This window comes from Styela clava, chromosome 1, assembly GCF_964204865.1.
Source record: "Styela clava chromosome 1, kaStyClav1.hap1.2, whole genome shotgun sequence".
Classification (NCBI taxonomy): Eukaryota; Metazoa; Chordata; class Ascidiacea; order Stolidobranchia; family Styelidae; genus Styela; species Styela clava.
The window spans coordinates 15,547,696-15,573,300 of NC_135250.1; the positions used below are offsets into that span (position 1 = coordinate 15,547,696).

Below are 25,605 nucleotides of genomic sequence, written 5' to 3' on the forward strand. Positions count from 1 at the left end.
CCTTAATTAAAGTAGTTTTCGAACAAAATAGAATACAATCAACTCTTAATCCTAAAACCTTTCTTCTTACTTGACAAGTTATCAAGTAGTATATATATCGAGCCAATTTATTGGTGAATTAAAACTTGCTGGATTAGTACCGCCCCACAAGGGCGGACTAGTTAATATTTTAGAACAAAAGTGTTTTAATATTATTATGAAAATATTATTTCAATCTCTACAGTCCTGGCTGTAAACGAATAAAAAGTAACAGTTAAAAGGAACAGTTGAAATTGAAATCAACAGCTAGTAACAAACAGTTAAGCAAAAGTCGAATATATGCACATCTCTAACGATCATGTGAAAATTCGGAAGATGTAATTTCGATTACTCAACCAAGTATGGATCACATGATCATAGATTATACATTATAGCAGAGGTGCACAACACGAGGCACGCGTGTCAAATTTGGCACGCCATACGCTCAAACGTGGCACGCGAACGGTTTTGTAAAAAAAAAAATATTTATGATATACATTAAAATATCACGTTTATATCAAAATCAGCAGTTTTTTTTCAGGACAATTAAATTGTATCAATAAATAGATATTCGTTATTATGTATTGTTATTGCAATTTGTTTGTTTTACTGGAGTTTATTTACAATACCACAATTGTGCCTGGCACGCGAAAAGATTATTTTGAAAAATTTGGCACGTATCCTCATTTGAGTTGTGCACCCCTGCATTATAGTATACCAATCATTCACATGAAGAAATGACCTGCTAAAACCAAAATTTTGGAGTTTGTTGATTTGTAGGGAGTTTTATTGGGAGAGAGTTTTATTTCCATCATAAGTGATTATTTCTTGTTAATTATTGGACACGTAGTGGAAATAACGATCGTTTCAATATTATGTTGTTCTTGTTCTTGTTGTTTGACACAGAATAACACACCTAGTGGAAATAATAAAAAACCGCTTTTCTCTTCGAATACTGAACCAATTGCTTTGAAATTTTCAGTGGTTGAAGATAAAAATTTTCCCCAGAAGGCTATTACTTTTATTCATTTTAAATATTTCTGTTAGCTCTGTGAGATTTGTTTTTGTTTGCTATTACGTCATTAAACGTTCTGCGACCATGGACTCGATTTTGTGTCCTACTGTACTTCTTCGCTTGGTGTGAATATATTTGTAGACTGTGATCTGACGGTACGTACGGTAAACCGTACTGTACTGCGAACAGACGTGTCCATATATTTGGGCGTAGCTCTCTTGTTCATTATATATATATATATATATAATCCAGTTCAGATGCTTTTGTTTATACAAAAAAAAATGTTCAATGAAGTGAGACAGATAAAGATTTCAGATGATACATATTCAACTCTGTGATTCCGGAATCTGCATGGACACAAAAAAACACAGATTTGTGACGAATGATGAGCGTAAGAAAAATGTTTTTGATAGTTCGGAAACTGTCAGAATCGAAGTCATGGCCGCTGCGGCTGCGATATCAATGATTGAGTGAGTAGCAGTACCCTATTTCAGAATGAACGTGCGTTAGTATGACGTCACAATAGAACACGCCAAATTGAATTTCACAAATGAAATGTATTTGTTATTAGGAAGTGATGTACCAAGATGGGTCCAAAACGGAGCAAACGGGATAAGGAGAAAAAAACAAATGTAAATTATATTGGGAGGTATTGTTTGGACAATGTCAACATTGGATACGGTGAAGACACTAAAACGTTTCTGGCCCTGCATCAAATTACGAGATCGAAGGTTGGAATTTAGTTTGTGTGTGACCATTGTTTTGATAGATAGAGATGAAGACCACGGCTGTGAAGTCGATGGAGTCATATATTCGAACTGTGCGAAGTCAATTTTTTTAACCCTGTTTCGAACTTTTAAAAGTAATGAATCAGGGTCTAAATTTGCAAATAAAATGAAAAAGGCGATAAGTTAATCAAATTTTCATTTAATTTGATAATTTTGAACCGCTGTGATACTGCACTATAGGTGACTTCGCATTTACTTGGAAACATTCATCAGTGTATATATTGCTCAAGTATTTTTTTATTGTTGTAAAACTCCTTGCATATTTGTATTTTTTCCGGACTCTAATGGATGCAATTATCTGAATCATAGAAATTCATTCTTCTTGTAGCTAACCACGAGCATTCGAAAAGTAATATTGTGAATACTCTGACAGCAGTCAATGAAACTTAAACTAATGTATTGTAGACTTGACGCAATATTGATAATATACATTTCCCGTATGCGTTATTCCCAAACGTCCCCGAACCAACTAACATCAAATCATAATTTCTTGGTCAAAGCGATAATCTCAACACAGTTTTTTGTGTTTACTTTTGCATTTATTCATTTATTTTCATTTGACACGAAACCTGTAATAATGCGAAGGTGGTTGTCAAAATAGCGGCACTGAAAGATAAATGTAATAATGAAGGAATTGAAAAATTACATCATGTTGCACGAATACTATCGCAAGTTCGACATCCTCATGTAATACGACTATACGAAATACTGCAGGTGAATAACACGATTTGTTTTTCTTTTGAACCGTACTTTGAAATAATATCTTATTTCTTTTTGTAACAGATAGAAAGAAGATTATATGCAATCGTGTTGGAATTGGCTGCAGGAGGGACCCTGGAGCAATATGTGAAGTAATTTAACTAGCACGTCTATTTTATTGAACTTTGGGTATTCCCGTAGTGTGCGTACCAGGTTAGGGTTAGGTCATAATTTTTCTCATTTTAGTTCTATTACGAGTTTGGGGACTGTCTGTGTTAGCCAAGTGAATATAACCCCTGCCCATAGGTTTCAGTCTCTTTACACAACTTAATGTAAGATAGGCGAGAAAAATTAGTTACCCCAATATTGTTACACATACTTCTGGAGCGCCGAACTCTGACGTGCTGCCCGATTCAGTACATTCTTAGGAGAATCGATGGGCATTTCCGAATATTTTAGAGAGGAATCATAGGACTAAAATTCCGCATGACATTAACAAAAGGAAAAGAAGGTAATGGCAGCTAAAACCTATATAAGGTACATTATCAACACTGTTGTAAAAATACTGACATTAAAAGATAGCAAGTTCTATATACAAACAATTAAATAGTGTAATTCAAAGTCATAGTTCACAGTAAACGGTCATTATGCTTCCCTATGTACATTTCAGGTTGGATCCAGGATATTTATCAGAGGAAATGACAAAATATTGGCTTCGCCAACTGGTATCTGCGCTCTGTCATCTTCACGACAGAGGAGTTGTACATAGGTAGCTTCAGATTCATAGCTCGTATTAGCAACTCCTAGCACATTAGCAAAAAAGTAATGGAGGAAATAAGTTTTTTTGTAATAACACGCAAACGATGTTTTTGCAAGATAGATTATATCTTCACTGTATGGCATTTCTTCCTAATTATTTACTACTAATTTTTATCTCATTTTATTAACGATTTATAGAAATCTTGCTATTAGTGTTTGTTAAGTATTTTACAGCGTAACTGACCGATAAAATCTTTAAGTTATCGGTATAGCTCTTGCCACTCCAGTGGTTTCATGTAACTTCGCCTAGAGATCACCATTTTTGCTCCTGAGTACGTGTGTATGACTTTGCTTCTTTATTTATAAATATATATATGGATAGATATAACTTTTACCTAATGTTGCAATTTCAGAAATCTTCACCCTTCTGCCATATTATTAGACGATAAAAGAAAATATCTCAAGATTTCTGGTATTGTTGTGTAGTTTGTTTTATTTCTTGATCCATATTTTGACCGTATTTCCGTAATTCAATTAGAATAAGACACGAGTCTAAATAGCGAATAGTTAGACTATCCATAATTCTTATATTATGAATTAAATTTTATTGGTTTTCATGAACATAAACCCAAATACACCGTCTCAGCTGTATAATTGGCGAGGACGATTTGGGCGTTTGATTAATTTGAAATGTTGCATGTTCAAAGTCTTGTTTGATGCAATTCCTCAATTTCATATTTTTACAGAATTCTCATATGCTTACAATTGCCGCCATGAATCAGCAAAACATAGTCGTCCTATGAAAATTCACTCGTTTAACAATGCACCGGAGTTGTCTTCCGAAGATGACTGTTTTAATCCGATGGCTATTGATATATGGTCTTTGTAAGTAAAAAATCTCAGTCAATGAGATTATATCTTGCAAGTTCATCTAATTGATGAATGCCATAAAATAAGAAAATAATAATATTTTTATATAAGAAAAAATGTAATCCATAGAATGATTTTGAATCTGTGAGTTTTAAACATTGAGATGGATTTAAAAAATTATCGATATCAGTTATTATACCTACGGTATTTCAAATTACTCTCCACGGAAACAATAAGACTACGAAATTGATGATTATGCACATTGGCTGCGCACAATTTATATATAAATTTCTGATCTGAACAAAACTTTTAAGTTTTAATTTTGGCACAAATATCGTGCTAAGTTGTAGCAAAGTATTGTCCGCAGATGAATTACAATATCTTTTGATGAATGCGAATTGTATTCACTAAACGCACTGCGCAGAATAAGGTAGGCTATCCATATAATTTCATATTCCCAGGCAGTGTGATCTCTCAAAAAGACAGATTGTTAACTAAATTTGCTTGTGTGACTTGATTCTGCAAACGATTCTAAACTTTACAATATATGGACTTTGACAACTCTATTCTGAGTCTAAAATAACTCTAAGCGATTCCTATAAGTAGGCAAATTCGGTTTCATTACATTTGAACCCACGTAAATTTGAACCCACGACAATTGCACCAATGGAAATTATTTTTGTTTCACGGATATTTGAAGCATACTAACCCATGGGTTTTATCGCCCGCATATAGATTGAACCCGCGGATATACACAAGGGTTCAAATGTACGGTCACCGACAAATTTGAATGCGCAGAAGCTTTTAAATTATTGTCCATGCAGTCTGGCTTGTCAAAACTAAACATTTATGTTCACCTGTTGTTATATGTCTAAAACCCTAAAAATAGTCTACAAATATGTTGAAAAAACTGGAAATGGAAGGTAAATGTATATATTAAATAAACTATTTGTCGCCCCTAAAATCTTTGTCGCTTTAGGGGCGTCCTAACATTCTTCATGTTGAACGGAGCTCATCCTTTCCCGGGAAAAGAAACTCCCAATAACTTCCAGCCTCCGCGTGACTGGAAGACAATATCTCCAGGTACGAGTTTCAAATTATTTCAAGAATAACCTAAAGATGATTTATATTACAATTGAATACGTAGTATCTGGAATCTTTATCTGTCTCACTTCATTCAATATTTTTTTGTATAAATAAAAGCTAAATCTAAACTGGATTATATATATATATATATATATAATGAATAATTAACAAGAAATAATAACGATTCCGTGAATCTGTCGTCACGGCCGAGTATACCATATATATAAACTACATTTTTTCACCTACCTTTTGCAAACTACTTTTTATACATTATCTACTCTTAAGAATGCCAGGATTTGATCTGTAGAATGCTGGAATATCGCTGGGATAGACGAGCAAGTCTTTTGGAGATTGAGACTCATGAATGGATGGCGAAGGAACCAGATCATACTTACCATAATCCACCGCCGCGTAACAATATTCTTCGAAATGTTGTGAGTGTGCGAATGTTTGCTTGGTGCTGGGGGTTATTAACAAATTAACTAGTAGAAATATGTTATGTTCATCACCAAGATATTTTGTTGCTATTTCCACGTAATATAATATAACATTTTACAAACTAGGTTCTTCAAAAGCTGTCTCGTATATTTAAAGTTGAGCTCAGCCAGTTGCAGGCTCGAGTCCATGAATACAGAGTAGATGAGTTTTCAGCAATGGCTAATTTGATGATGGATGATTATCTTGCAATGAAAGATGAATGTGACAGCAGACACAAAACAGTAAGAATATATTCTATATTGGATTTAAGTTTTAGTATTTGACTTAGTCATCCTATCCATATACAATTACGTGTCTAATCTCGTCAACTTTCTCTAATATTCAGAAGACGCCAATACCCGCGATGAAAACGACTCGTTCTTCGTGCCCAAATAATCATGCTCTGAATGGCTTGGATGGTTGTGGTGACGTCAAGTTTAGCCTTCACTCATATATTGAAGGAAAGCGTGTAGATTTTAGAAAGACAACCAAGCATAGGCGCTGTCAGAGGTTTGCAAACATTTTCATACGGGATTGGCATGTGACATGCATGATTGAAATTGGAAAGCTGTAAACTCACTTAAAATCTGGTTTGGATTATCCAATGAGGTGCTAAGAGCTATGAATCATTGAATGTATCGCCATATTTTTATTGAACGAAAGAAGAGGATGGTGACATGTTTCACATCTAATCACGTACACTTGCCATTCCTAAAATGGAACAAGTACAGTTATCTCGACACGACAGAGCGATCCAACCTAGTCTTTGATCAATGACGCATTTTAAGAATGAAATTCGTTTTGTATCATGTATTATATAAAGTATCTATTTTGATTTTATTTCTTGGATATGCGGATATTCACAGTAGTTGTAGTTTTTTTCTCATCTTCTAATGATTCTATGATGCTGAAATGATATTAAAAAAATTTCAAACAGATTTGCATTTTATTTAAAATATACAGTTAAATTTGATGGTGTTCTTGCGATGTGGAGCAATCCTGTTTCCAACGGTATTTATTTCTTCATGATAAATTGACTTGGTACTATATGTTGTTATCACAGCGCACTTCATGAACAAACTTACAAACTTCAACCGAGTGTTGACTACCGCGACAACACTAATGCAATTCCGGTTGTGAGAAGTGAAATTTCACCAAGAACGTTCACCAATAATACTGTAAGTTTAACTAAATTTCAATACAAATATCTCACGATCAGTCATATCATTTTAAATGGATATTGTCATTTTATTTCTAATAATTAGATGCGACCACTTGGCAACGCTACATCGTACAACATGGCAGTGGCGCGCAATTTGTATCAGTCAAAAAACAAATGCTCTTCAAATATTTCGCCAAGATCACATCGTTCGTTCTCTGCTAGGACAGTAGAAGATACCGTAAAAATACAAAAAATGAAACCGGTTGAGAAGATTTCAGTGAGAACACAAAAGATTCCAATCGGTCGTAGATGTTCCAGTGCTTTCATCCCAAGAGGGGGTAAAGGGAAAAGGTTACTATTTCTTACTAATGAGGATAGAGAGATGAAAGTGTTCTATGCTATTGAGTATGTGCGGCTGGTGCAGTATGCATTGCTAATATATATAATTTTTAAAATTTCATACCGAATAAAGTAATTTATTTTATGAGGAAAAAAATATAAAACATGTATTTAAAATTGATCGGTTTCCGTTATTCTTTCTCTTCGAGAAAGTATTGTTATACGCGTGGAAAGTTTACAAACAAACTTGCTTTTAGATCAGCAGCCGAAAATCGCCCAAAATCTTGCTCACGCTCGATAAAAGTCAAAATACAAAATTTTACCAATGTTGAAAAACCTGAAAACAATGTGAGCAATCCGATATTATTTCTTATTTAACAGCGTCGTAAACTGTTGATATGTAATAACAGAAATATTTTATATTATTGCAGGAGTCAACTCTTCATAAAAAGGAAATCACCGATTTAATTATAAATAATAACAATTCTATGATATCAGTTTGTGGTGATACTCCCGTTGTAAATATTAGAGAAAGATTTGCAGGTGCGTACATAAATATGCCAACCGTTCTTTAGTTCTACAAGTTAATTTATGCTGAAATGCTTTTTTAGATCCCACAAGCATCAAACACAACACCTGGATAGACGATCAACCGAAGATGACAAAATCGCATACCCCCACAGAGTTTAGTTCGTCTCACGTTCCAATTAAATCAACCAAGTCAGCAAACTCAATTGTTAGTCTTTCACCATCCGTGATAACGTTAAATGCAAAAGGAATTGCAGAAAGTATGAGATTTTTATGATGTTAGTGACGGTAAATAAACACACGTACACATGCGCAAAAACGTGTTTACATTAAATCTCGACATGGTGATATAAACACACGATTGGGGTAAATGAAATACCCAAACTTGACAACTGGCAAAATGGCTCTTGTTCTATTGTTATTCAACTCACGTTGCGTGGATATATGAGCCATCAGTTAACGATGAGTGTTTAATTTACTTTATAATATAGTTTTGTGTTTTTAGACTGGAAAATGTGTTCCGGCTCTACTGCACCAATAAAAAAGTTAATACGAACAACGAAAAAGCCTTTGCCGTCCAATGCTTGCAAACGCAAAGCGTGCAAGCCCAGATTAATCAGCGCAAGAGAAAATCAACACTCGAAGAAATCAACAGCGACTGTATGTGTCTTTTTTATTTATGCTTTTTTGCCTATTTAGCCAAATTTATAAAGGTTTCGATACAAGCTCTAATTTAGTATTACATCAGTTGTATAGTAGTTATTTTTCAATATAGTTTTTTTTTGTATTCACTCAGTAACTGCCCCATCGAAAGAGCTATGTCCCCTTGACTTTTCGATGTAATCTGGGCCGGGTATACCATTAGGCCAGAAAGGTTAAAATTTCTCAAGAGCCTCAATCGTTAAGTACTTATCATTCTACTATCACTATTTATCATTTCCTTTTGAGTCTTTTTTTTTAGATTTAAAGGTTTTTCCAGGATTAAACCGGTTTTAAATCTAATATCTGTTTATTTAGTTTTACTCAGGTTAAACTTCAGGTTTCTCGTCGCAAACATTTTTCGTTAAAAAGGTTAACAAATTAAATATGGTTGAATAAATGAATTTGTCTAAATTTGAAAAACTGTACCCCAGTTTTTCGAATTTAGACAAATTCATTTAAACTTCAAAAACAAAATAAATATACGAATTTAGTTTAATTAAACAGTTTCAATAATGCCTTTATTTTTTAAACATGATAAAAAGTATCGATATATATATACATGTATATAGATATACTATTTCATCTAAGCGACAACGAATCAAAGAATTATTATATTTTTTACTATTTTCGAATATTCTTTCATCTTAGACCCGTTTATTTGAAAATATCATCAATGTTTTAATTATTAGCTATTCGGCTATTGTCTACTTTCCCATGCCTCTCGCGAGTAGAAACGAGAATTATGACTTCGGGTTTACTGGGGGAATGACGTTTTGTTACGTCTATTGTCGAATTATTTAGGACGCCATAATACATGTTCATATTACCGTCAAACGCCCATATGTCGTCCAAATAGTTTCTCCGAAAATTTCGACGACATTAATGGGCTTTAAAATGGCCTAACCTAGACCCTTCGATTGAGCGTCGTCTTGCCTAAATCCGGCCCTGGATGAATTACATGCAAAATTTAAAGCCTGAGGTCTTTCCATCAGTTACTCAGACTAAGCACACATAGATGCATTTGTCATTTGTTTATAGGGTGATTTACAAATTAATGCGAATTCTTCAAAAGGCAAAAAAACACCCAGGAATACAAAGGGTGATCAAGACAATCATATTGGAGACTATATTGAAAGGCTAGAAGTGACCAAAAGGTTAAATTTTCATTGAGATAATCTGTTGATATAACTTCTTTTTTCTCCACGATATATATATACTTTATATATATTACATGTCACTTCGGTAAACCAACTAAAACGCTTCACAGAAGGAAATTAATAAAGAATGTTTATTATAGCTTATTAGTCGGAATTGTGAAAAATGTTTGAATTTTTGTGGCGCTCCAGAAGTATGTGTACCAATATGGAGGTAACAAATTTTGTTCGCCTACTTTACAGGGACGGAAACCTATGGGCAGGAGTTATATTCACTTGGTTAACACAAACAGTCCCCGAACTCGTAATAGAACTAAAATAAGGAAAATCGGAATAAAATTATGACTTAACCCTAACCTGGTACATAAGCTACGGGAGTACCATTTTTGATATATTACTGCAACCGATTACGTTTATACATGTATATGCTTTCAGTGCTGGTGGTGAAGGATTGATGGGTAGTTCTGAATTAGACGAACAAAAGGCAACTGAACGTATGAAAAGAAAATGTATCGAAATACTTTCTAAATCTCCACAAGGTATGACATTGCAATGAAGATCTCTTTTTTTTACCCTCTTATTTCTAAGACAATAAATAATTTTTAAATACAGTTTCTTCGCCATCTGTGAAAAAAATCTTCAATAAAACTACGGAAGAAAGTTCTATCAAGATAAATGATCTTTATCAGATGTTATCACAAGATCTTGACATTTATTTGAGCCGCAAAGTTCTTCCAAAATCGTCATCATTATTTTTAACTTCATCCAATGCGGCTGTGGCGGAGTACTTGGGAAGAACGCCTCCACAAACGAGATCAATATCAAAACCACAACGCCCATCAGATACTAACAATCGGGTCGGAGATAATTGGAAATCGATTCGAAAATATTCCTCACCTTGTGTTAAAACCCGACTGTCGCAATATACTTTACAAGATTCAGCAAGTAGATATGAATCGTCATATTCATCACAGACTTTCAGAAGCTCTGAGAGTAAGGTGAATATATTTATTTGTATATCCCCGGAAAGTGGAATCGAGAAGCAGTGGGTTCGAATGGGGCCAAATAGAAAATAGATGAACAACTAAGAATCACATAATATTGAATCAATATCGAATTGCCTCATTGATATTTCAAAAAAGTCAAATGTAAGATTTCTGTTTAGTGTATCGACAATTTTTAAAATAAATTCATTAAATTAGAGAAAGAGCGAAAATAAATTGTTTTCAATTTCCTTAGATTTAGACTATCTTATAATTCCAGAGTCCAATCGATTATTTATCCAAATTCAAATATTTCTATCAATTTCCACAACTTAAAATTAAAAAGCATAATATACTCTGCCTGCCTATTCTTCTGTAGACAAAATTTAAAATAGGTTTGTGGTGGGAAATCAAACGTCTACCAAAACATATGAAAAATATTATTAGAAGTTCACTCTCTGCATAATTTATTATTAAAAAGTCATTCAGAGTAATTTCATGAAGAAATATTTGTTTCACTCTGCAGATTGGAATTGGAATGTCCATGGAATTGGAATCTATTATACGCGGTGAAAATAAGAGTGTATAGTAACACGAAATACACGTCGGTATTTGATCATTTAAGGTTGATAATCGGGTGTCCCGAAGGGGGATAGTCACTATATCTAAGATTATGTCATGCTACAGAAGTTATAGCTAAGCCACAGCCATACTATAGCCGCTATAACACTCAATATATACCGTGTTTCCACGAAAATAAGACTGGGTTTTATCTCAATTTTTTTCCGAAAAATAACACTAGGGCTTATTTTCATTTATCAAAAACAAAATTACAAAGAAGAGAATTACGGGATTTTCAAATATGAAAACCGATATCCATTTACTTATAAATAAGACGTTTTTATTCAAAATAACTGCAAAACATAGATTAGCAATTATCCAAAACGTGTAGGAGAGATTTCTTGCTATCGACTAGGTTAAAAAAATGTTTCGCGTTATTGTCTAAGTCTTATTTTAAGGGGAGGGCTTATATTAAAATCATTTCTAAAATTCAGGCTAGGTCTTATTTTCAGGGTAGGTCTTGTTTTCGGGAAAACACGGTATACCTTATTCGGGTAGGTTCACTATTTTTACCGTGATTTTTGTATTATTCAAAGCCAAGAGGCACGAAGCGATATAAATCAACCTCTGACATCAAAAGATCATCGGAAACCGAAAAGAGGCGGAATACTAAGTCCGCGTATTATAAAAGTGGAAAAACTTCAAGTCCAAGACAACTCGGCGATGTTCCCCTCGGTATTGTTTCCTTTTGAGTTCATTTTTTCTGATGATTTAATACAAACAACCACGTTATTATGTAAAATTCAGTTTCACAGGTTTGCCAAAATAATAAATAAACAAAGCCCCATATATCTAGTATGACTTCATAGTTCAAGAATATCTGGCACAATACTCATTTAAACTAGTTAACAGAGATACATCATTTTTGTACTGCATTCAGGTAATAATGTATCAACCTGCACAGCATGTGATCTTCAGGATCTGATACCGATGACGATGGTCACTTCTAGTTTCTTTGTGCCAAAGAAAACCGATGATAGAGAAGATGATACGAATCCGTTAAATGATTTTATAGTACCCGTAGAACTTCCAAAATCTTAAGTTTATGTATTAATATATTTGAATGTCTCCTACAGTAAAACTTAAAATGGCTACAACTCCGCGTTTTTGTTTTATTCACACGTTCTTCCATTGTGATAAAGGTCGTCTTAGGCGAAATATGTACTCTGTTCACTGATAAAAATGGTTGAAGAAATTGACGTTTCAAATAATTTGAAACATTGTTCGTTAAAATTAGAAGCAATAGGTACAAAATATGGCCAGCCGATTAATTGATTGAACAATACATGGGCTGTTGACCAAGTGGCGATGGAATGAAAATGTTATATAATTATATTCTTGAATTAATAAATATGCCAGAGTTGCCAGTGCCAGTGCTATATTATGACAATTAAAGGCTTCAATGCAAAATACTTTAAATAGAGTAAATTTGTTGTTTTTCACGTGACTGAGTTGCTTGAAATCTGTCCAAATTTATCATTGAGATTAGCGGGTTATCCCATCTGCGAATGTACAGCTTGGCTCAATAACGGCTAGGCATGTGGACCAGATAATTTTCTTGTCTCCGCATTGAAAATGTGTTATTTCAAACTGGCCATATGTATCTGAACTTTTCAACAAATGTGTACTTCAAAAGAAATTGGAATCGAATTGTGATGCACCGTAACCGAACGCTTTGCCAACTCAGAGTGGAGGCAGAGTCGTTTTTTTTTAAAAACTCGCATTTGAAGATCTATGATTTTACAGGAATTTTTTTGTTATTTTGATTCCTTAAGGGCATCAAATCTCGGCGTTCTGAAAAATAAAGCCATTATAGTATTTTTGGGCATTATTACGCTGTAATGTCTAGTAGCTCTAGTTCATATCACAATACTGGGCCAATTTCAAGAATTTATCGGCCCTGAACTGCCGTAGAGAAGCCAAGCTGACTGCGAATCGGACATGAAATGGACGTATGGATCGTTTTGTTATTATGTTGTTGTAGAAAATTGTCTTTTTCTTCAAGTTTAACTACTGGACTAATTGATTTAAAATTTTCAGTGGTTAAAGATTGTTGTTGTCCCTAGAAGCTCATGAGATGTGTGGAAAAAGCAGGACAAGAATGGGATGAACAGGACCAGTATTATGTCAGAAGGACATTGTGAGGCAATCAGAACAATTGTGATCTACGCTTGATAAATATTAGATAAATAGAACAAATATGGGATCAAGTATTTATTCAAAATTTAATCAAGAAGGCACATTACGTTAACTTAATTCAGGCTTTTTTTTGAAAATTCGAGTAATGGCTGACCAAAAATACTTGATGAATTGATATATTTAAATGGCACAATTTAACATTATAGTATGCGATTGAGAAAAGCCAACGACACCCTGTATTGTGAGCCGTTCACTCAAACAAGTACTAATCAAGCTCGACATTGCTTAACTTCTAAGATTGGTCAGGGACGTGTGTCATCAACGTGCTGTTGTCTAAGACGTTAATTAAATGCGTTTTCTAATAAGCTGTGATATTCAAGGAGCAGATTTCGAAAGTAGAATTCGACAATCCGTAACTTTGTAAACAAAGTTCATTCAGATAAAATTCTAAAAATAAATATTTAAGTGGAAATAATAGGAAAGTAAACCACTTTTGCGAAATTTTAGTTGGATTTCAAAAACAATATTGCAGACAAGCAAGGAAACTGTTAGGCAAGTTTGATTTAATCATGATGTCCGTGAGGCAAGCCTGGCAAGTGTAAGAAAATCAGTCAAAGTGTAGGACACGCGGGAAAGTTTTAGACTTGCATTATAAGTGGGAGACTATCAGAAAAAAAGCGTGAAAAGCAGAATAAGTGTGAGATAAATTAAACAAATGGAAGACTGGCAAGACAAGTTTGATTTAATCAACACGAGTGTGAAACAAGCCTGGCCAGTGTGAATAATCAGAATAAGTTTAGGACACGCGGAAAAATTTAAGGCATGCATTACAAGTGTGGGACTATTAGAATTATTGCGGGAAAAGCAGGAAAAATATGGGTCAATAAGGCCAGTGTGATGCTAGCAGAACATTATGGTACAATCAGAACAAGTGTGAGCTAAGCATAACAAGTGTTGGATAAGCAGGACAAATGTGGGACTAACAAATTAATGGTTACAAGGACGTCTCTGCTTCGTCTGCCAGTCTCATAACGTGATTAGCTGACGTTTCGCTGTTCTTGGAGACAAAATCCTCGCCAGCAAAACCAATGTTTAATCCTCGCGATCTGGTTTTATTAAAGTGGTGCAGTTCATTGAAAAGGTTGGGAGCTATTGTGCTTGCCTTGGAACAAGTATGTTTGCTTCATTTTCTTGGAAGAAAATAATCGTAACAACGACTAATGTGAGATGCAATTATTGCTTGTAACCATTATAAAAATCATGGCGCCTGTAACTAATTCTAGTTACAATTTGTAACCTATTCTGATATAAATTGAATAAAGATTGATTTTTGTCTGAAAAACAAATATTCGTGGGTGAAAATGTTTGTTGATGCAAATGTCCGCAGGTGCAATTGTCCATGGGTGCAAATATACGTGGAGTGCAAAATGTAGGGGAAGGTGGGGTACGTTGGGACAAGGGGCACAGTGGAAAATCAGCTATCACACTGATACTATATCCGCAATCCTGTCCGCGGCTCGTTGTTCCAATCCGCCCTTCGGTGAGTTACAAGTTCCCCGCGAACGGACAACGGACATGTAGAGCGGCGCAAGCTATGGGGTGAAATTGGTTTTGGGAGGTTAAAAAAAAAAATTCACCGTTCCAGTTTTTTCTTTTTTTTAGTTTAGCCTTTCCAACGAGACAAACCATCGTCTGATATTCTTTAGCGTCAGTCCACTGTAAAATATTCCTAACGTTAGCGATTGGCTGTGCCTTTCGAATTTTGCCGTGGGATGATCTGAAAATATTTGTTTCCTATGGGGAACAATGGACCGGGGTTCAGTGGGACATGCTCTACAGGGCACAATTCGACAGTGTTTGATACAATAAGTGCTTAGAGATTTAGAGATGCGTTATATTTTGTGTAATATAATGGTTTCTTTTGACCCATGGCCCAATATGGAATATATTCGAAAATCAATTATATTTCCAGATTTAGATTCGAGGAAGGAAATAATCAAATTTTTTTGCAAAATGTTTTGTCAAAATATCTGAACTATTTCAGTTGAACATTGATTTTAAAAATATTAAATCTTCAAATTCGAAGTCTCCCCGTACTTTAGACGATTATGCTGATTAATTGATTATTTTTAAGGGCATACTTCGTTGAATTTTGACAGACTGACCCATTGTGCCCCAGGGTCTGTCCGATTGTGCCCCACAAGTGGGGTACAGTGGGACACTTGACAGACGTTTTTCAAAGCATTTTGGTAGTAAGATGTGTGTCGCAAGGGAATTTCTTAGTCGCTGAATAAAAACTACATTTACCCCTCTATGCATTAGTCCCGCAAACTCAAGTGAATATGCAGAATTGACGGCTCAAAATATGCAAAAGAAAAAAAGTGTCCCAACCTTCCCCACTTTCCCCTACATGCGCGCAATTATCCTTTGGTGCAAATATCCTTAAGAGAAAATGTCTATGGGTGCAAATGACCGTGGGCGCAAAGTACATGGGTACAAATGTCTATGAGCGAGAATGTTCGTGGGTGCAATCTGTATGTGTTTACTAAAATCTGTAGGTGCAAATGTTCGCGGGCGCAAGAGTATGCAGGTGCAAATGTCTTAGATACAGTTAACTGAGGTGCAATTATGTATGGGTATAAATGTGCTGTCACCTTAGATTACGGCTGTTCATTGTCGCCCAAGACGATTCGAAAAAATTGGGAGCTCCTGAAGTATGCGCACCAAGATGGCGCACAACCTGAACTCAGGTTGTGTACCAGGTCGAAGTTCAGGTTGTGCGACATCTTGGTGCGCATACTTCAGGAGTACCAAAATTGTTCCTACTGAAACACCCAACCCTAAAACTGGTAGGTTTTTCATTTGAGTGTTTTACATTTTGAACAAGCAGATACGGACGATAAGCAAAGTATATACTCATATCTACTAATTATATTGGAGAATAGTTCCACATTTTACTCAAGAACGTGGCACAGGACAACCAGACACATTGTTTTAAAAAGTGCGAATCATTTCAATTTGGTTGCATTTGCATTGTCATACTATTGACACATTTGAAACAATTTTTTGTGTAACCTAGAAACACATCAACTGTTCAATATAAATGAAAAGTCTCCTATAATACCAGTTGCAAAATACTAGGTAAGCGAGTATTCAGGAAAGAGTCGTTGGCAAGCTCTCTTGCACTGTTTCGCGCATTGAGGTTATACAGCTCATTGACAAATATTTAAAATGAACTAAAATCACAAACGTTTCGCCCTTGCCGTTGATATTGGGGGAGTGGAAAGGTGTCTTTTTAATTTAGAGAAGCAAGGGAATTCGGGTTAAGCTACATTCGGAATTTCATCATTTTTGTGTATTTTTACATTTTGCCTACACTGCGCATTCTCCGAAGTTGTTACAACTTCGCGTCGCGTAGGAATACATGCTATTTTACATCTGGTTTGGCTAAATACAGAGTTTCGCACTACTTTAACTGTATCCCTACAAGGTCTGAACAGTTTCAGTGTACGACTCTACTTACTACTCATCTACTGTACATCGTAGTCAGAGACCTGTAGCACTTGAATACCTCCAACAGTTCAATCCAGAAAGTTTTTAATTCCTGTATAGTAACAACGAAAACCTTAAAGGCCTAATAGATTAAATGCCAGTGCTTTATGACTAGGCTACCATCTGTCAGACCTCAACGGTTGGTGTGCAACAATAAGAACTCTCTTTGGCTCAAAATTGGGAAACATGTCATAATTAGTTTTTCTGAATTGTCCGCTTACGGAACCCATAAAACTCACGGAAACTAAATGAGCGGAACATATGTTGAGGGGCACTGACTTGAACAATTCACGGTTGGCTAAGTGTTGGTGCAACTCAAAAATGTAAAAAAAAAAAAAAAAAAAAATGCTTACACTGATATAAAACATCACGGATAGAAAACAGTTATAAAAATTTGATAAATGAACATCTTCATTCACCTGAGTGGTGGGCTCAAAAACATTTCAAATCTAATTGAATGAACAATTGTTCCCGAAGTTGTAAACTTTTATCCATTGTCAAGTACGTAAACTACCTGCTAAGGGGCTAACTTGAAAATTCATGCTGAAATTTTAAGGGAGTATGTGAAAAATCGTTGCGTTATAAATTAAGAGTTTGAAAAAATACAAAAAACAAGATAATATGCTGAATTGTATAAAATGTACTCAGAATTGTACATTGAGAGGTAAAGAAATGGAAAAAATGTAACAAATAAAAATATGACAAATTCGTGAAAAAGTACTTCGAAAATATACATTCGAAAGGATGTGGTATATCGACATTCAATCAACACTTTAGGAATATGATTATTGTATGGTATCAATAATAACAAAAAAAAAAAATTTTTAAAAACGTCATAAGCATGAACAATGTGCATTAAAAAAGAGTATGGCCAGAAAAGTTGATCGCATTTCCACGTGAAAGTTGTTGTTTTATATTAAATAACCAGAGTCAATCTTTCCAATTGAAACTCTAACTTCGTTCATAGCAGATTTAAAAGATAGCATTTGAGGCACACTGCGATGACTTTCAGAACATAAAAATTGTCTCAAATGACTTGTTACAACACTTTCTTTAATGAGCTTGATTTACTTTCCAAACGAATATTCGATGATATTTTCGAATGTCTAATAAATCCGTAGATTTATCCGTAGATCCATAGAAGCATAGATCCGTAGCGTAGATCCGTAGAAGCATAGACCATCGTGATTATCTCATACCTTATCGATTATTGACTATTGCACTCGGGCACCTGCAAAAACCCTTCGCCGTCCAGGTCTAGGCAATTGTGCAGATCTGTGATTGCCACACGATGCGCAACAATATCTCGCATAATTATGCTTATGGCACATTCGCTTTAAAACAACTATATTACAATTTGCATATTCAGGATAGTCTCTGCATTGTCTGCTAGGTGGCGATTGCGGCAGAGGCAGAAAAGTTCTAGTGGACTGCGGTGCTCTTGTTGTTGTCGCAGTTGTCGAAGTTTGCTCTGAAGTTGAAAGTCCGCAAATCAAAATAAAGTTCAGATATCTGCGGAAGAAATGAACAAAAAAGAAAAGAAAAAGAAGAGGAAATAAGGAAGAAGAGATAACAGAAAACACATCGATCAAAAATAAAGTCCAGTTTTTAAGATTATTTCAAGTTTTTACAACAATTTCCATACCTTTTTGTGACACTGTCAAAACTGCTGATGCCGATTGTTGTGCATTTGTCGCGTATGCTGTACATGTATATACGCCACTATCCTCTACTTCTGCGTCTAGAATATGAAGATCTCCCCATGGTTGAATGTTGTAATATTCGTCTAAAAATACCATATTTTATTATATAAAACAAAGTGAATTTTTTGTTATAAGCATTTGTAAATTTTTCTCCAGTCGGAGCACCTCACCATTTTCACAAATAAGGTCCAATCGCTTTCTCATCCTCGCATGTTATTACTCAACATTAAATAATATTTGGTTTGTTAAAGGAATATCGTTCCATAAACACTTTTAAATCCGGTTGCAAAAATATGGAAGCACAGCTATACTCACTGTCAAATGATAATACTATAACCAATTATAATACCGGTTTGCACTTTTTGTCCGTCTTTGAACCATGTTACGAAAAATACGTCATCATGAATCCTGCAACGTAATGCTGCCGGCTCTCCCGCCAATATATCTGTGTCGGATGGTGTCTCTCTTATTAGTAGTCGATCTGTGCATATAATGATGAATATACATGACAAATGACTCTCGCAATGTGAGCTAAATTCCAGTCAAATGTTAAAAGAATTGTACTAATTAGGTAAAATATTGAGCCACGTAGAACTCGGGAATTGCACGAAATGATACGTATAATAGCCTTCTTGCTACTCCTTCCATCCAGTATTGAAAATTTGGGATTGATTTGGCTTAAAAGAACAACTTTCAGAATCCTAACTCAAACAACAACAATAAAAGCAACGTAGGTAGTAAAACTATATATAATATATATATATATATATATATATATATACTATGGATTGAGTGCAAAAATATTTTCTCGCTCATTTTAAATCATTCTGAAATGCGACGACGTGAATAACAGTCATCTTACTTCTCACGAATAACTTGACCGCCAATGCTTGATCGGGTCCATATCCATTTCTCGCAACGCATTCGTAGGTTCCTGCTTCCTCTGGTGTGATATTTGATAAAATCAATGAATAATCGCCCAGAATTTCGATTCTGAAAGGGAAATCAAAATTAACTCAAACGACTAAAATGCTAGCTAATTCGATGCCATGAAAATTTACCTAATGCAATGGAAACGCTGTCAAAATCTCGGAATCACGTTCAATTATTCCAAGAAATACATGGCATAGATAGTTTGAATTAGAAGTACGCTGAGTATACTTCAAAGTGGACTATTATTAAATAAGTCACTTTAACGGGCTTACAGAACTACTTCACTTCTACCAAGATAGATAAAAATATGCGAACCTTTCCTTTTCAGGTAAAACAGGAATACCCTCCTTCTGCCACACCACTGTTGGTTTCGGAGTTCCTTTGGCCATGCACGCCAATCTTGCCATTTTCCCAACTTGAGCGTAGACCTCTCTGTGGCCAAATTTGATGTAAGCCGGAACTGGTAATTTAAAATAAACGTATTTGAAGAATCTTGACTATCAATTATTCTAGTTGTTTATCTAAACAAATAATGCTACTGCCACTTCATTGTACAGAACTAAGTTTTTGTCGACACTTACTCGTATAGTTGTAAACAGCACGTATTCAGTTATGCTACATAAAAATTTCAAACACTGCATCTCGCAAATTCTTGCATCCGACTGTTGTATTATTCCATACGGCTGTCGTTTTTGATATTATATACAAACGTAATGCGTAATTCAATAATATACCGATTTTCATCCTATCAACCTATATCATATTAAATCTCTCACCCGGCGGGGTATTTTCTTCGCCTAATCCTCTATCAAACATATGTAACGGCCTATTGCCACAGGTATCTATACAGTTTTGTTCGGTAGCAAAATTGTTATCATTTCCACCACAACCACCGTACCAAAACTTGATACACGATCCGGTGCGTGCATCGAAATACCATCTATGGTGCCTAGACTCGCAGGGTCCGGCGCTTTTTCTGAGAAAGCACGACGGCGGAGGAAATTGTTCATTTTCTTGCGGCTGTGGTGGTTCGAATTGTGAAACATTGGCGTTATTTGAAGAGATAGAGTTGTTTTGTTGAGATGACACTGAGGTTTCTGCAGTTGTTGTGGGAGGTTGTTGCGTTGTCGATACTTGAACTGCTGAAAGAAATGAGGATGTAATAGATTACGTTGAATAAATTTGCTATGCATTTTTTCAAGCAAGAAAACAAACAAAAACAACAAAACAATATATATTGAGATCACGTTTACACGATTACTGCTACGACAAAAGTGACACGTGCTTTATTCGGTTATGCTGAGTGCTATATATTTTGCAGTATTTTTTTCTCAAATCGTGGAAACCTGGTTTTGAAATCAAAATTTTTCTTTGAATTGAGTGCTTATGTACACATGACACTTATTTTGAACTTTCGATCGTACATCAATCAGTACCTTCATTGAATTGATTTAAGTACTTCCTGCAAATTTTTGCACAAATTTCAAATGTTTCAAATCGATTTTCATTTCCATGACAACCGCCAAACCAAAAACGATCACATTGACCAGTTTTCACATCAAAGAACCAATAAATAGACCAGTTCTCACATGGACCTTGATCGACATTCTGGAGGCACATTTCTGAAAAGAAATATTCGATGAAGTCACTAAAACATTAAATATCTCCAGTCACGGTCCCCCACATGATTTTTATAACATGTTCGAAGTCTTTTCTTTCCCCAAAAGACATGCTTCACTACCGACTACCGATCAAATTCGCGCGATCTTAACCTGTTTCTTATACATATGATTACACCTCGACGTGGTGGCAGAGTTGTGTTGAATAATGACTTGGTTTAACATATCTCTATCTTAACCTTGGATGCCAACGTAATTGAAGCAAAGATAAAATCACAAGTATACTGCTCTTACAGTTTCAAAATCATTTTGACATACCTGAATTATAATTCAAATACGGCGTTACAGATGGTTCTGAAGAGTTTAGAATTTGCTGTGTAGTGTTTTCATTCAAGGACGCATTTGCACTGAAAGATTATGTTAGAAATAAATAGCATATTCAAGATCAAATATGAAAACTCATGTATTCTTCATTCTTCACAAAGATGAATCGAAGCACAGATCTTAACGCACCGATGTTCGCCGTATTTATGTTCGCCGCTCGAAACATTGCTTTGAGGTAAATTGTGTGAACAAGGGTAGATTAATAAAATTAGACAAAGGATTTTTACTACTGAAACTTAAAACATAGCTTCTTAAAACTTAAAAAGTGAAAAAATGATAAATGCATTTTGCTATATCTATCAGGGGTTCCCAAACTTTATTGGCCGCGGGACAAAATCAGAATCGGAAAGATGTTCGCGGGCCGAAAGAATGTAGCGCCCAAAATTTGATTCACTTTCATTTTACATTTTTTTGACACATGTTCGTTTGACTCATAATGGCGCTCAATGTTGTATTCCTTCAGAACTGGAATAGTTCGTTGGCAAAGAAAACAGATTTCTAAAGTTTGATACTTTTCAATGGAGAATAACTTTTACTTCTCAATGGAGAATTTCAATGGGCTGATAACTAAATTACTGCCCTATGTAATCCTAACACTGGTATAATTGAATTGTTACGATAAACAAGTGCTTGAACTCTGATAATGACATAAATTAGCGGTATCTAGATCGCAAAAAGGTAGAAACAAAACCTGTTGAACACTATTTCACGTAAGCTCGGCGGGCCATTTATTCGTTACGCGGGCCGGATTTGGCCCGCGGGCCGCGGTTTGAGAACCCCTGATTTATATCAATGATGCGCAGAAATGGTAAAACGTCTAGCTTCACACTTTTATTGTAGAATCAAGCCACGATATTGTGATATTCATAACCCACGCGCTCCAAACTTTGAAACAAACGTTTTTTTTATGACTCACGTTTTACATCCTTCCATATCTGAACCTTCAGCTTTTGTAACACCATCTGGACAGCATCCAAATTCGGACTCCCGACAAGATGGCAAGTGACAAGATGCTTGAAAAGGACCAGACGCCAAAGTGATACCATCCGGACAACAACCGTAAGTTGATTTGTGACAATCGTTCATGGGTGGTATCACAGGTAAATCAATGTATTCATTTTCTAAACAATGATGAAAAATATATTTATTTTTTAATTTTCCATGAGTGGGGTTTTAAATGTTGTGAATATACTATATATCATGCGTGATCTCAGAAAATAAGAGTTCACAAAATTCTACCATCCTTGATCTGAATAATTCACAATCTTATGTGTATCTGATGGCCTGGTCACTGTTACAAATTGAAAAATACTCCATCTTTTTAATGAGAGGTTATTCAAAGCAGTTACAAGTGAAGAGCTTTAATCGCATTATTCAATGATCGGCGAGTATTTCACGAATCCAAATACATACCATCGCACGTATTGATATTACAAATCTCGCTGTTATGAGGTTTGAAGTTTGTGTCACAGGTACCGTTCTCGAAGTCTTCTACGTGTCTGATACATAGTACAAGACGTGTTCGAACTCCATTTTGGCAAGTCACAGAGCACGGTCCCCAGGGGCCTAAAATGCATTTTGAAGTCAAGGATGAAAACACAACATGTTTGAAATTTGTTAACAATGTAAAAGACCTTCGTGCAGATGAATTGTTGACATTTAACCCTAGTAAACATTACGAGAAAATGTCAGTGAGTGAAGAAGTATACATGGTATATAAAATAATATAACAGACATGATGTACCTGTATACCAGCTGTGCGTACAATTCCCTAATAAACATTCTTGAGAGGTCGGTGGTTTTGGGCTATTTCTGTCATCCAAGCAAACGCTGTCAGAGAGTATCCGGTAGTTTGCGATCTCATACAGACCGCAAACAACACGCCTTGTTTGCTGCCCTCTGCCGCATGTAGCAGAACACTGTAGAATGGTGACACATGAATATTAATGTTGAAACACATCTTCGTAACTTTGGAAAATATAGAAACTGGCAAAATATATTACCTCACTCCATTCCTCAACAATCCATGTAGGTTCATCCGGGCAATGACTTTTGGAACCACAATCTTGTATCGCACTAGGGCGTTTTGATGCGTCACATAGTCGGATTGGGTAAAGAGTTCTGTCCTCAGCTGCGCAACTTACTTCTCGTGTTTGAACAGCGTTTCCACACACGCCAACGCACTACAAAGTATTACATCAAACTTCACAATACGGTGTAGGTATATCCACCATTAACAATCTAGTTACGACACTGCTCAAATTCTCACCTCACTCCATTCTGTCGTTATCCAATCAATTCCTCCACAAGGGCGTAGATTACAAGGTCTTTCACGCAGTGGTGCGGCGGTTATATTACAAAGGGTACCCGAACATTTGACCTGTCTTCGCTCAACACCTGCCCCGCAACTTTTCGTGCACTAAAAATAATTTCGTATTTTACATTACGTTAGTAAAATGACCACAGAGTATGATTATCCAAAATATTAGATACTCCTGTTAATACATGGTATCTAAAGCGCGTATATTTACCGCTGACCAATCTCCAATGAACCATTTCTGACAAGGATCAGTTCCGCAATTTAGTTGGGTAGGCGGCTTCATCTCCCAGCATCTACTATCGGGAACCACTGAAGACCTGTAATAACGATAATGGTCAATTACTCAAAATGACAAGTTTATCTTGCCACTAGGAAACTCAAGTAACTCGGAAAATAGATGTATATATAAACGATGACGCTTAAAACTGCTTAGCATTGGATTTGAGAGTCACTAACGTTTTGAATTGTACAATATGATTCAATTATTGGGATATGAAAAATTAGGTTTATGAAACAAAATTTCAAATATGGGCTGAGATAAGCAAAAATGAACAATATTGACCAGTGCACGAGATTAACATCCATCTGGAGGGGATTGATGATATTCATTTTAAGGTAAATAAAAATAACACTTCACCCTGTTTTGACGTCTTTAGTCACAATGCATGAAACAGGTCTGATTTTTAGTCCACCACCACATGACTTCGAGCACGGCGTCCATTCTCCGACGTCCCATCTAAGTATGAATAGTGAGTGAGATGAATTATATACTACTGAACAATTAAAAGACATCCGAGCTATCAATAGAATGATGCATGGCAATAAAACTCGCTTTATATAAACGTACAATTTTGTTCGAAGGCTGTACGATGATATTCACCTAGTTTTACAAGATATAACTTCACACTCTCTCGTTGACTGGGGTCGCTGTTGAGCGTCACAATGATAATTTAATACCTTTTCTCCATTGTTGCGATTTTTACACACTACTCGCCTTTTTTGCAAACCTGGATGGGAAAATAAGAGCATTATTATGCACATGCTTAACGTTATTTCTGAATACGGACTCAGATTGAATGGAAGATCATTCACACCATTTTTTTGACAAAAGCAACATACCTTTACCACATTCTCTTGAACATCCTTGCCATTGGCCAGTTATCCAATCGTGTTCTCCGTGGTTCGGGTCATTCATTCCTTTCGGCAGATAAAACTCATACTCGATACCTCGATTTTTCTCCTGTACTAAAACCTGCAAACGAATAACAAATTTAAATATGATAAATCAACTCGGAGTCATTTACAGGTAATTGACATTTATAAGTTATAAATACTAACGTCAATATACAACATTTCTGCCGTTGGTCCAGTCATTTCTATTATTTCCGGTGCTCTTTTTCTGTCGTTTTTTCTAGTATATACGAGATTGCTTCCGCCGACGTGTATCACAGTAGAACCATTAACCTGCCAGTGACCATTCAGGACGTACCTTTTTCCAGAGTCTCTTACCGCTGTACATGCATAATGTATAACACAAAACAAATTAAACTAGATACTGTTCTTCAACATCCCAACGTATTATTAGATATTTTGGAACAGTGGTTCCTAACATCTAACCTTCTTATTCTGAATGTTAGAGGTAGTATAGAAATTAGTGACGGATAGGCGTGCGTGATAAAATTTTGATGGGCGTAAGTGTAACGTAGCGTAAAGTAACCAAAAGCGTAAACAAGTTCAATGCTATAATAGGTTTG

General features: G+C 35.5%; 2 protein-coding genes across 5 annotated transcripts in view; one reads left to right on the forward strand and one right to left on the reverse strand.

The window, feature by feature from the left end:
• The first annotated feature begins 1,602 nt into the window (after window positions 1-1,602).
• On the forward strand, window positions 1,603-12,298 carry LOC120347298 (uncharacterized). 2 transcript variants are annotated; one of them, XM_078114374.1, is made up of 21 exons: window positions 1,603-1,764; window positions 2,407-2,535; window positions 2,605-2,672; window positions 3,191-3,289; window positions 3,693-3,751; window positions 4,026-4,164; window positions 5,129-5,232; window positions 5,521-5,669; window positions 5,799-5,954; window positions 6,059-6,222; window positions 6,776-6,890; window positions 6,978-7,225; window positions 7,471-7,561; window positions 7,645-7,756; window positions 7,825-8,001; window positions 8,247-8,401; window positions 9,482-9,597; window positions 10,033-10,136; window positions 10,210-10,595; window positions 11,738-11,876; window positions 12,082-12,298. In XM_078114374.1, exons 1-21 carry the CDS (start codon window positions 1,621-1,623, stop codon window positions 12,240-12,242), a joined length of 3,015 nt encoding a protein of 1,004 aa, XP_077970500.1. In that variant the 5' UTR covers window positions 1,603-1,620; the 3' UTR covers window positions 12,243-12,298. The 2 variants fall into 2 exon arrangements, with proteins under 2 accessions (XP_077970500.1, XP_077970505.1); XM_078114379.1 differs by lacking the exon at window positions 2,407-2,535.
• A 4,054-nt stretch (window positions 12,299-16,352) lies between these two features.
• The window catches only part of LOC120348254 (papilin-like), a 32,845-nt gene continuing 23,592 nt past the window's right edge, over window positions 16,353-25,605 (reverse strand). Inside the window, exons 8-25 of one of the 3 annotated variants that reach the window (XM_039418363.2) lie at window positions 25,190-25,362; window positions 24,971-25,103; window positions 24,732-24,858; window positions 24,489-24,587; window positions 24,063-24,168; window positions 23,801-23,950; window positions 23,535-23,714; window positions 23,276-23,450; window positions 22,945-23,097; window positions 22,448-22,652; window positions 21,466-21,554; window positions 20,965-21,150; window positions 20,305-20,670; window positions 19,844-19,988; window positions 19,458-19,588; window positions 18,945-19,076; window positions 18,538-18,678; window positions 16,353-18,363 (exon numbers count right to left, since the gene is read on the reverse strand). In XM_039418363.2, coding sequence (XP_039274297.2) covers window positions 18,107-18,363; window positions 18,538-18,678; window positions 18,945-19,076; window positions 19,458-19,588; window positions 19,844-19,988; window positions 20,305-20,670; window positions 20,965-21,150; window positions 21,466-21,554; window positions 22,448-22,652; window positions 22,945-23,097; window positions 23,276-23,450; window positions 23,535-23,714; window positions 23,801-23,950; window positions 24,063-24,168; window positions 24,489-24,587; window positions 24,732-24,858; window positions 24,971-25,103; window positions 25,190-25,362 — 2,948 coding nt within the window. In that variant the 3' untranslated portion in view covers window positions 16,353-18,106. Of the gene's footprint in view, window positions 18,405-18,537; window positions 18,679-18,944; window positions 19,077-19,457; window positions 19,589-19,843; window positions 19,989-20,304; window positions 20,671-20,964; window positions 21,151-21,465; window positions 21,555-22,447; window positions 22,653-22,944; window positions 23,098-23,275; window positions 23,451-23,534; window positions 23,715-23,800; window positions 23,951-24,062; window positions 24,169-24,488; window positions 24,588-24,731; window positions 24,859-24,970; window positions 25,104-25,189; window positions 25,363-25,605 lie in introns of all 3 variants that reach the window. The other 2 variants (XM_039418364.2, XM_039418366.2) reach the window with 2 other exon arrangements.